This window comes from Barbus barbus, assembly GCF_936440315.1.
Source record: "Barbus barbus genome assembly, chromosome: 23".
Classification (NCBI taxonomy): Eukaryota; Metazoa; Chordata; class Actinopteri; order Cypriniformes; family Cyprinidae; genus Barbus; species Barbus barbus.
In genome coordinates, this window is record NC_136751.1 from 26,848,798 (window position 1) to 26,861,282 (window position 12,485).

At 35.8% G+C, this 12,485-nt stretch overlaps 2 protein-coding genes across 18 annotated transcripts in view; one reads left to right on the forward strand and one right to left on the reverse strand.

Moving 5' to 3' along the window:
• LOC306842839 (C2 domain-containing protein 5-like) overlaps positions 1 to 4,454 on the reverse strand; it is a 36,572-nt gene extending 32,118 nt beyond the window's left edge. For 10 of the 17 annotated variants that reach the window (XR_013781785.1, XM_079373956.1, XM_079373954.1 and 7 more), the window contains exons 1-7: positions 4,222 to 4,454; positions 3,266 to 3,362; positions 3,056 to 3,142; positions 2,802 to 2,973; positions 2,626 to 2,721; positions 2,302 to 2,457; positions 1,594 to 1,798 (exon numbers count right to left, since the gene is read on the reverse strand). Coding sequence is in view for 16 of the 17 variants with exons in the window: in XM_079373956.1 (XP_079230082.1) it covers positions 1,594 to 1,798; positions 2,302 to 2,457; positions 2,626 to 2,721; positions 2,802 to 2,973; positions 3,056 to 3,142; positions 3,266 to 3,355 (806 nt within the window). In the remaining variant the exon portion in view is untranslated. The remainder of the gene's footprint in view (positions 1 to 1,593; positions 1,799 to 2,301; positions 2,458 to 2,625; positions 2,722 to 2,801; positions 2,974 to 3,055; positions 3,143 to 3,265; positions 3,363 to 4,221) is intronic. The other 7 variants (XM_079373955.1, XM_079373952.1, XM_079373961.1 and 4 more) reach the window with 1 other exon arrangement.
• A 3,053-nt stretch (positions 4,455 to 7,507) lies between these two features.
• On the forward strand, positions 7,508 to 10,523 carry LOC306842574 (troponin I, slow skeletal muscle-like). Its single transcript, XM_079373518.1, has 7 exons — positions 7,508 to 7,555; positions 7,984 to 8,019; positions 8,138 to 8,179; positions 8,788 to 8,919; positions 9,137 to 9,226; positions 9,311 to 9,493; positions 10,221 to 10,523. Exons 4-7 carry the CDS (start codon positions 8,905 to 8,907, stop codon positions 10,320 to 10,322), a joined length of 390 nt encoding a protein of 129 aa, XP_079229644.1. The 5' UTR covers positions 7,508 to 7,555; positions 7,984 to 8,019; positions 8,138 to 8,179; positions 8,788 to 8,904; the 3' UTR covers positions 10,323 to 10,523.
• Positions 10,524 to 12,485: the final 1,962 nt, after the last annotated feature.

The following is a 12,485-nucleotide window of genomic DNA, read 5'->3' on the forward strand; positions in this document are numbered from 1 at the left end:
GCAGGGTCGTGACGGGGTCATGGGGGTCGTGGGGTACCTGCCTACACTGCCTGGCTCTGGGGGCTTCTGAGCTCCTGTGTCTGGGTTTCATACCGGCGAACAGCAGTGTTGGCACGGAAACGGAGAAGCCCTGAGAAAGACGACTGCTCGCACTGTGAACGGGACTGCTGTGTGTGGAACGACATCCGAGAGTGGAAGAAGCAGCCTGCGGAGAGCTACACACACATTCACGCATATTTCATACATTTAAACACACACGCACACACACAGTGTACTGTAAATTCACAGAGAACACAAACACACATATAACAATGACATACAGGAACATGCACGCGCACACACCCAAGGCAGACCGCATAGAGAACCGACGGCAGGAAACGTCCTTTTTGGCTGTGTCTCACAACCTAGTGAGCTGACTAACTAGACAACGCCAAAAATGCTGTCTAGTTAGGAAGGTCACAGCCGTTCAAACATTCTTAGCTCCCAAGAGGGCATGGGACGAGACAGCACAGAGACAAATCACAACAGACTCAAGGCAGCAGTCCAGATGCAAAGAACGCCTAGTCTGGAAATGCACAACTGAACAGCATTTAAACATTAAGCCATCTAACACAAACACATGCTAGTGCAGGAGAAATGCAGCATGCACGAAAGCCAAAAAAAAGACAGTAAGAGCAGGAGAGACATAGAAGACATGCAGGGGAGAACAAGATTGAGGTGTGGTATGTTTGTGTGTTGAGAATGCCTTTCTGTAGAACTTATAAAACAGCAACTCATAAAACATACAATACACACACACACATACTCATTTACTAATATAAACAGAAAACAGAGTAGAGCATTTTCTTCTTTTTCAGGTTGCATTAACACCTGTTTAATAAAACCAAAGGAATGTTAGATCATTTTAAGAAATTATTTAAACAATAACAAACTGCCATGAATAAAAATGTCTGCTTAGAATGTCTGCGTAGAATAGAATGTTACAATTTTAAATAAATGCTGTTCTGTTCTATTGAACTTTCTATTCATTAAAGAATTCAAGAAAATATTAAGCAGCAAAACATTATTTTCAACATTGATAAAAATTTAATGTTTTTTGAGCACCAAATCGGCATCACAGGAATAAATTAAATGTAAAATATATTCAAATAGAAAATGGTTACTTTAAATTGTAATAATATTTCACAATGTTACTCTTTATACTGCATTTGTGATTAAATAAATGCAACCTTAGTATAAAAGACTTCTACAAAAATGAAACCAACCCCAAATTTTTGAGCAGTGACTAGAAATTAAAAACTAAGAGCCCTATCTTTACTTTCATTAAAACTCAATGGAATCGTTGTGATTTCTATAATAATAGCCCATATATCATACTTTCATTTTTAATCCAAAATTCAATTCTTATTTTCAGTTTAAAAAAATCTAATCTAATGTACTGCATATGAACTAGGATAGCTGTAAGAAAAAAACAGCAATTTCCAAATCTCATTCAAAACGATGCTGACATGCACATATGCACACACACACACAACGACATTTTATCCTTGATTTGGAGCACAGACGCTTTGTGTGTGCATAGATGACACTCACTCTTTCATGTCTTTTGAAGGAGAGGAGTTGCTGGGGTGTGTGGCTGTGGCAGGCAGTGTGCTCATTTTCTCAAGTGTGCAGGCTGTCCCGATGGCACGAACCACAAGGCCTGATTCTCCTTCCAGGTCAAAACACTGTAGGTACCCCACCACTGCATTCCCTCCCATTTCCAGCACCTTCAGACCAATCTTCCTCTGCAATTCACCTACATCAGAAACACAAATGCATTTAGACAAACACCACATGAGCCAAGAAAATATTGACAGGAGTGTCTCAGATTGCACATGCATACGTCTCCAGAGACACAGAAAGCAGTCTTCGAGTAAGTCATCTTTTAGCAGATGATCTTATCCAAAGCAACTTAAAGTACACTTAGTCAGAGTAGATCAATAGGCCTATATTGTGCTTTCCAAAAGTCCTAAATCTAGGTTAACCTAAAAGAACGGCATTTATCTGAAATAGATTTTTTTTAACACTGGAAGTCTTTACTTTTACTTCTGATCAATTTAATGCATCCTTGCTGAATAAAAGTATTGTTAATATATGCCGATTAGTCAGTATAAATTACTTAACTAGCAGCCCTGCAGTTATCATGCGATCAATTCCATAAACACTATCACCTCTAGCAACATATCCAAAAATGTGAAAATATGCATATCTTCTACATAGACTTTCAGTCGTTCATTCACACTGTTTGTGTTTTAGTACCTGACATGAGAAAGATGAGTCTCTGTCTGGCCTCATTTGAAGCTCGAGGGGTTCTGATACGGTCGATCCACTGGTACTCTGGATCCTCATTTACCACAAGCTCTTCCACAAAGCCATGTACCATAACGGCCCGGTAACATCGGGGAATGGAGGTTGCTGAAGAAAAAGAGAGACAGAACCAGAAAGTGAGTGAAAATTCACTGAGAATCGCAAAATAAAGACAGAAAGGATAGCAGAGCAGTGCAGAAAGTGGAGGAAACGGGTCGTCTGGAGGAATAAAGAAAAGTACAGGAAGAAACGGAAGCAGATGATCTAGATACTTACTACAGAAGAATTTAACCCCACATGAAGACTGTCTAAAGCGGTTCAGGTCGTTGAAGAGATCTACTTTCACCAACACATTGATTTCCCCTCTTATACCTGAACACAAGCATGTCATTAGAGCAAATCAAGTCAGAACTCCTTAATATTACAGGCTAAATTTGCTTGCGGATACCCACCGTGTATAGTGTCATAGATGGGGAGCCAGCCAGAGATGACAGTAGCAGCTTCACTGCAGAGCAGTGGATCAATGTCAATGTACACCTTTCCTATGGCATCATTAGCGCTGTATGTGTCATGGTCAAGAACAGTTATCTGCAACGGCTCATCCTGCAAATCCTCATCATCCACCTAAGGGGTGAAGGAAAGATAAACATAGGGAATAGACTCTACAAAAATCCAACCCAAAGCAGGACAGTTAGAATAACCTTACCTCGAATTTGAACCACTCTGAATTCCACTGAGGATTCAGCGATTTGGGATACACATCTGTTTTAAACGTTGTGTTCCCAAACTTCACCTGTGGAATGAAGCTTTATAAGTGCTGCTCTATGATAAAAACAACCGATATCCAACTTAGACAGCATTTTAATCTAATGTGCATAGCAAAGTGACTTCATTAACAGAATAATGCTTGACTTACCTCCACAAAGGCGTCTGTGAGATCGCTGGCACGGTCCATGACGGGCAGGTGCCGCCCGGCAACAATCTTCGCCTTTAACTTCCCAGGCATTATTCATCTATTTAAACATACATAAACACAAACATACAGTTTGCACACTGGATCAAGGCAGAAAATAAAAACAAAAGCAACCTGACCCACATCCATACACTGACGTGTTTGAAACAGGTGATCACAACAGGTGCCTTTGACAGATTGGAGGGTGGACAGAAGACTACAGATGCATACAGAAAGCCTTATATAAAACAAACACACACTCACATAAATAATTAGCTCGATATAATTAGTTTATATTAACATAATACATTCAATAGAAATACATATCAATAGAATTTAAATTTTTAGATTAGATTTTAAAATATTTAGTCAAACCTTTATAATTATAAAATACAGATAACGTTACATAATTTTTTTTATTATTAATTTCTCACACATCATCTCACACATAAATTACACAAAATGAACGCATATATCTGAATTATTGCAATCATCTTGTGCACTTAAAACCATAGCACTGATAGACATGAAAACATGACATTTGCATAATGTTTATACAATAATTAATGTAACGTAACGTAATTTAATTATGTATAATATCCCTGGGTTCACCTTGTGGTTAGCAAATTGGTAACGTTACCCCTCGGGGTTATTTTTTTAATAAAATCACCGAAGTATTATATTACACTAGAACACCAAAACCATTCATCAAATAAGTAATTCGATAATAATTCTTATATATTGAATATAACGTACTCTGTATGGATCAGGCGGTAACTTAAGCAGTTTAGCTGCATTCACATTGTTTATACATCACAGCAGTGTTATATTAGACACAAAGGCTTATTTAATTAATGATTTGGTTATAAACTGTTCAGCTAAATTCGATTATTTTAGTGTTTTTGATCCTGTCAGCTCACCAGAGTTTCACCTTTGCGGTTCAATCTGACATTAAAGTCTCTTCATCGATCCTCGCGCCGATTAAAACGCTTCCCCTGTCATAATTAGATCTCAGGAAGGCGGATCGTCGATTCTGTGTGCAATTTTGATCGCAATCATATCAAAATGTTGATGTTTATGCGGCTAATTTTAAAAACAAATTCGCCCGTCAGATGTAACGACTCACGCAGGATCAGGCGCATCGCTCGCGCAGGTGGGAGGGGCGGGAACGTCAGATTACATCCGGGTCACGGACATTCACGCCACACACACGTGTTTTTTTGGGCCACATGCGTGTTTATATTTTTTATATGTTTTTCACTTTCATCTAAAGTTTTGGCCATTATGTAATATCCATCTTAAATCTTAATAAAATAACTGCACAAATCAGCGCTGAACTTTTCCCAAGTGCTGAGGATTAAAAATCAGAGACTAATCCCATTGCATTCAGAGCAAATAAGCGTGTATGGTGCAGCCAGGACTGTTATTAGTCTACTATTATTACACACTGCTACCCCACTGGGTGATCCACTGCTATCCTGTGTAGCATGTGTAAACACATACTTTTGTAAAGCATAAGCGCCTAGGCATACTTGCACTTATTAATAAATGGGTCATTCAAATATGTGTAGCTCAATACTTTGGAAAAAGTATTAAACAGTACTTTTTTAATACATTAATATATATATTAGTGCTGTCAAACGATTAATAAAATAATAAAATTAATAAAATAAAAGTTTTTATTTACATAATATATGTGTGTATATTTATTATGTATATATAAATACATATACACATGCATGTATATATTTCAGAAAAATGTTATTTTTATATATTAAATATATTTATTTATAATATAAATTATATAAATATATACTGTATGTGTGTGTATTTATATATACTTAATAAATATACACAGAACACACACATATTTTGCAAACAAAAACTTTTATTTTGGATGTGATTAAGTATATATATATATATTATTATTATTATTATTATTATTAATTGGACCATAGGCTACTGAATAGACACCTCTGTTAGAAACAGATTTAATTAATCTGTCAATGTTTTGTAATATTAGTTGGTCTGTCTCACATTTTAAAACATAACATCTTGGATGGTATCATCATATCAAAAAATACTGTAAAAAATAATGTATCTGCGTAAGCGCTATCACCTTGTTCATGTAAAAACACAGCAGTATTAGACATGAAAACATGACCTCTGCATAATTCTAAAACAATAAATAAAAGTATACAAGTAATTAATATATGTAAAACATGTCTGGGTTCATCTCATTGTTCGCAGATTGGCCCCATGCAGCTTATTTTTTTATAAAATCACCAAAGAATTCACATTCAGATTTTTTTTCCATCTGATGAATGATACATTGACAGCCAATCAGAATCTATCCTGTTTTAAAGAGCTCAAGCATTTCAAGTGACAAAACTGCGGTGCACGCTTATAATAAACAGGACATTATCATCTGTTGGCAGGGAAGCTAATATAGTTTTCATTATGGTTATCTTTATAGTTATCATTCTTGGTGTGAACGGGTCCAGAAATGACCTAATGTGTGTCTAACATTAACTCTTACATAAGCAGGCATCACGTTACATAAAATCCACACCTGACTCATTGTCATCAAAGACTATTTTTGTATGGATATGTATGAGTGGCATCATTTGTGTGTATGCAGTTTGCATGTGTGTGTTAGCAGGATAAGTATCATGTTTATGTGCTTCTGTTCTAAGGATCAATTTGATATCCCGTAAATATCAGCCTAATTTTCAATGACCCCTCGGATCAGAGGGGTTTTCACCTCATTGAGCTGCCTTAGGTGGAAATGCGCTAATATTGGATCACAAATGCGAGAGGGATGCATGAGAGATATTCCTGACACCCCAAGCTGCCGAAATTGTTCATCTGTACAATCTGTCAGTCAGTCAATACATGGCCTGGGAAGCAAACATGCCTTAGCTCTCCGTATGGAAAGCTAGCTTACTGAATAAATAGATCATACACCACAAAGTTCTTTCTCACTGAATCCTAAAGGACTTTTTGGTAAACAAATAACCTGCATGTACAAGTTTTGCGGGATCTCATGACCTGATTATAGATGAAAATGTAATTACAGCAGCTTTTTTATTCAAAGCAATCAAGAGTCAAGGATTTAGCCAAGTCAAGACACATTAGCACTTTATACAATATTGTTTCAAAGAAGCTTCACGGCAATAAACACGATGTATTGATGTAGTACAGTTATGAAACAAATACGATTTCAGCTATAAAGCAGTTCTCAAAGACAATAGGACTTTGATGTGAGAGGAAAACAGGGGATGTGTTTTTTGTTTTTTTACTGAAGGATTATGAACTCGTATTTTGGCCACAAGCAATGGTTTAAAGTAAAATGCCTTAATAATGGGGTTGTTTCTTACAAACAAGCAGATTTTCTCTTCACAAGATGGTAACTCATGGACTGGAGTGGTGTGGATTACTTGTAGATTATTATGTTTTTATCAACTGTTTGGACTCTTATTTTGACGGCACCCATTCACTGCAGAGGATTCATTGGTGAGCAAGTGATGTAATGCTACATTTCTCCAAATCTCTTCTGATGAACAAAGAAACTAATCTACATCTTAGAGGCCCTGAGATTAAAGTTTCAGCATATTTTCATTTTTGGGTGAGCCAAACCTTTAAAGTACAGTATGTATTTATAACTATATTTTAGGTCCTGGGTTGGTGGGCAAATGGTCATTAAAAGGAGTATTTATGGAAGTGAGGTTTGCTTATGAACATGTGAGGGTGAGCAGGTGCTGATCGTTCTGACCTATGACCAATGGACGGAAATGTTTCCTTTATGCAATGTCTTGTTATTTGACTGTAATATATTTGCTCTAAAGAGGTGCAGACTTAAAGACCCGGTGTGTCCTGTAATTTACAAATGTGTCTGGCTGTCATTTTTAGATGATGGAGTTTTACTCACCTGTTTGATTTTACAATTTCCCATTATAGGATGTGCCTTGTCTGCTATATTGCATTTGAGATGCATATAAAAATGTATTTTGAGGCATTTACTGTATTAGGCTTTGAATTGCTTTGTCCTTGTGGCATAGGACACACACACACACACACAGCACCCAGTCTCTGAAATGTTGAGGACAGCTGCCCATTCATTCTCATTCCTGTCTCTGTGAGCTAAAATTACAAAGCTGCTGCCTGTCACACATAAAAACAATTGTCTCTGTCCTTTGTGCTTTCAGAAGCTGTCTTGACTCACGGGCAACACCTCAGGTAACACACGTCTCTGTGGCAGCCATCCCTCAATGCAGATCAATAGATTTATTAAATTTAGCATTGTGATTGCAACTATTCATAATTGTTTCTTTTTCTTTTTGTTTTAACCTGTTTGATTTTATAGGTTTCACAATGGCGGACGAGTAAGTGTTTTATGCATTATTTTATTTTTTGTGAACATTGCCTGAACAAACATCTTTGTATATTTCTTTATCTGATAATATTTTCTTCTCTTTTCTCTTTGCAACCACCAATAAACATAAAATCTGCAGCAATGTAAGTAAATAGTCTACAGTATACGCAACTTTGAAGACTAAAATTAGAGCAATAATTAAAGTGATAAAAGTTTTAATAACATTATACAATCATTTTCTGATAAGGATAATGTGATTTATACTGTGTATTTGTATTAAATCTTTTCTTTTGTACATCATCAATAGTCTCCTGCTCCATTGGCCCCTCGAGTGCAAGCCAAGGTATTCAACAGTATATTGTGATTACGATATTGTGAAACGCACATTTATCTCTACATTGCTGAATTACTGAATATAATGCATAAAAACTAGGATTAAACTTGTTTTAATTTTTCTTTAGCCGAAGTCTAAGATTTCTGCATCTCGAAAACTCTCCCTGAAGGTATGATAGTGGTGTGTGTGTGTGTGTGTGTGTGTGTGTGTGTGTGTTTTCTATACAACAATATAAAATAGAAATAAATACATTCATACATTTAAAATTTTAATTAAAACAATAAGTAAACAATAAATAAACAATTATCTCCTGGCCAGAGGAGAACTGGCCCCCTAACTGAGCCTGCATGGTTTCTCCCAAGGTTTTTTTCTCCATTCTGTCATCGATGGGAGTTTTGGTTCCTTGCCACTGTCGCCTCTGGCTTGCTCAATTGGGGACACTTAATTTCTAGGCATTATCGTCAATTTGATTTAGCAGATACTATTTAAACTAAACTGATTTAGACAATGACATCTCTGAACTCAATAATGAAATGCCTTTAACTGAAAATTATTTTTTTTATACATTACTGACACTCTATTCTCCAATTTGATACTGTTAAGTGCTTTGACACAATCTGTATTGTTAAAAGTGCTATATAAATAAAGGTGACTTGACTTGACTATACTTTGAGATCTCAGTAAATGTGCATGTGGTACATAAACTGAGTACAAGTATGTATTTGTTGCTGTTTAAACCTACAGAATGCCTATTTACAGTACATTCTGTTTTCTCAGATCCTTTTGCTCCAAAGAGCCATAGATGAGTTGGAACAGGAGAAGGACAATCGTGATGAGGAGAAGGTGAAATATCTGAGCGAGAAGCTTCCGCCTCTTCAGATAACTGGCCTCTCAATGGATGAGCTGCAGGTTAGTGAAAGACAACTTCATTAACATTTACTTAAAATAATGATATTTAAATGACTGCTTTAACACACTTGACTGAATTTATGTTCCTAATGAAGGTTTTTTCAGTCACCTCAAGACGTTCCATTTGTCTTATTTTAGTGATTTGATGACTTAAATCATGAAATCACAAATCATAAAAAACTAGTCATTTTGTAATTATTATTTTGTATGTGTCCAGAAACTCTGTCGGCAACTCCATGCCAAAATTGACGTAGTGGATGAGGAGAGATACGACTTTGAGGCCAAAGTGAATAAAAACAACAAAGATGTGAGTAAATAAAATATATCTTTCCTAAACTTGCACCAATAACAGATGACAGTTTCTGTAATGAACACAGTGTGTCTGTAAAAGATCCATGAGCTGAAGCTGAAGGTGCAAGATTTAGGAGGGAAGTTTAAGAAACCTGCCCTGAGGAAGGTGCGTGTGTCTGCGGATGAGATGATGAGAGCGCTGCTGGGCTCCAAACACAAGGGCTCCATGGATCTCAGAGCCAACCTCAAATCTGTGAAGAAAGAAGACATTAAACAAGAGAAGGTACACCTGCAAGCAATGTGTTTATCTCACAAAAATGTGAAGTCATATTACTATGGAAGCTTGATTCCATCATGGTATAGAAAAAAATTAAAAATAAAGTAATTGCTTTGACTCTTATTATCTCAAAATTCTGACTTTTTTCTCGCAATTCTAAGAAACAAAAACAATCGTGAAATATAATCAGAATCATAATTGTGAGACAAAATCAGTTGTTAAAAGAACTCTGAATTGTGAGATTATACAAGATATAAAACTCAGAATTCTGAGAAAAAGTAAAGATTTGCGAAATATAAACTTAGAATTGTGAGAAAAGTCCGATTTCTGAGTTTTTAAAGTCAGAATTGAGATAAAAAGTCAAAATGACCTTTTTTTCTTTTTTTATCTCATGGTGGAAAATCCATATGTATATATATTTAATGCAAAATATTTTATGTGTAGAAGCTCATTGTCCCTCTTAAATCTAATACATCCATTTTAGATATATTATTAGACATTTCTTTAATTCCTTTTATTCTTAAAGGGGATTATCATAACTTTAAATATGATATAATATAATTTTTGCATTACATTATGGAGAATTGGGCCAAATATTCCCATTTGCTGCAAAATGTTTTAATTTTCCTATAAATCATCTTTGACAGGTTTTTAGAGATACAAGAGAATAAAGGAAACATATTTACAGTTTTTCAAGTATCAGTAACTGCACACTTGATTTCTGTTTTGTCAGGTTATGTCGTCGGAGGTGGGCGACTGGCGTAAGAACGTCGAGGCCATGTCTGGTATGGAGGGCAGGAAGAAGATGTTTGATGCTGCTGGTGGAGGACAGTAATAGGGTTGTATATAAGAGCATGTATAATTGTGTATATGTGTGCTTGTGCATTTGTTATTAGTGACGTGTAAAATCCAAATGAAGAAAATGACCTGAAACGAGTAACCAGTTAAAAAAATAAACAATATGCAATTCAAAAGAAATGTTACTATCAGTGTATGTTATTTGCCCATTTAAGGTTAATAAAATGTTGAATGTGCTAAAATTGTGTGGTTCATTATAACAATAGACTGTCATGATATTTTTAACACACACTGGATGGAGAGAACTTCATAACCTTGTGTGATTGACAGTTTGGGTTCCTCTTACATATCAGGGTGGTGAGGTCACGTTCACCACTAACAGATGACAACTGACTCTTTCAGATTATTCACACTGTGTGACAGACTGTGTGTTTGTGCTCAAGGACAAGAGAAGTCAGTGTCTCCGGCAGTGATTTTTTTGGTCAACACCTGTCTGAGGGTGACAAAAGAGACGAGTTCATACAGCGTGGTTTGGCAGACACGCTGTATGAACAATGGTGTGGATGTACTGCAGTGGAGAAAGAATAGTTTATCACCTCAAAATAGCATGATGAAACTTCCATAGCACTCTTAATAATTCTGTAGTACAACGTGTGTATTATGGACAGTATGCAAATACCTTTTTCTTGAATCATTTTTTATGATTAGACTGCATGTGCAAAGGGTTGAGACATTTTCATGTAGGCTACAATTGGATTAAAAATGCATTTTATTTTACAATCTATGACAAATAGATTGTTCACAGGGGGGTCTATAAGAATTTTCTTTAATGTGTTTAAAGGAAGTCTTGCTTACCAAGCCTGCATTTATTCAATCAGAAATTCAGTAAAAACGGTAATATTGTGAAATATTATTACAGTTTCAAATAACTGTTTTCTATTAGAATATATTTAAAAATGTAATTTATTCCTGCGATGCAAAGCTGAATTTTCAGCATCATTACTCCAGTCTTCAGTGTCACATGATCCTTCAGAAATCATGATTTGCTGCTCAAGAAACATTTCTGATTATTATCAAAACACTTGTGCTACTTAATATTTGTAGAAATGTCTTCACTATCACTTTTGATCAATTTAACACATTCTTTATGAATAAAGATATTCATTTGTTAACTGATGCATTGGGTAAAATAAGTATTGAATCACGATTTTTCTCTGTAAATACATTTCTAAAGGTGCTGTTGACTTGACGTTTTCACCAGATGTCGGCAACAACCCAAGCAATCCATACATACAAAGAAAACAAAACAAATAAGTTCAGAAATTAAGTTATGTGTAATAAAATGCAATGACACAAGGAAAAAGTATTGAACACATGAAGAAAGGTAGGTGCAAAAAGGCATGGAAAGCCAAGCCACCAGCTGAAATCGTTCAGTAATTAGAAAGCAATCCTGCCACTTGTCAGTGGAAATTAATATTAGCTGCTTCAGTCCCAACACCTACAGTACCAGGATGATGAAACAAGAGTGGACATTTCAGCAAGACAATGATCCCAAGCACAGCCGAGGCAAATCTTGAGTGGTTTCAGAAAAATAAAATAAAGCTGATAGAATGGCCAGCCAATCACCTGACTTGGATCCAATAGAAAATAAGAACTAAAGATCAGAGTTCATAGAAGAGGCCCACAGAACCTTCATGATTTGAAGACTGGGCCGAAATCACCCCTGAGCAACGCATGCGACAAGTTTCTCCATACAAGAAGCATCTTGAAGCTGTCATTACCTACAAAGGCTTTTGTACAAAGTATTACATACATTTCAGTAGTTCAATCCTTCATGTGTCATTCCACTTTATTACACATAACTTAATATCTGAACTTATTTGTTTTGTTTTATTTGTATGTATGGATTACTTGGGTTTTTACCGACATTTGGTGAAAATGTCATGTCAACAGTACTTTTAGAAACATAGTTACTGAGAAAAATGGTGACGTGTTCGATACTTATTTTACCCGCTGTAGTTTCACACACACACACATATTTTTAATGTAGGCTGTATCTATTCAATACTATGCATATAGAAATACACTAATATTCCAATTTGAATATACAAACAACACTGATAACAGACTGCAGCCCTCCTCTAAACATGTCAAAGTTTAAACAATTGAGTTAGATAATGAGTGTTTCTATCTGTGTACT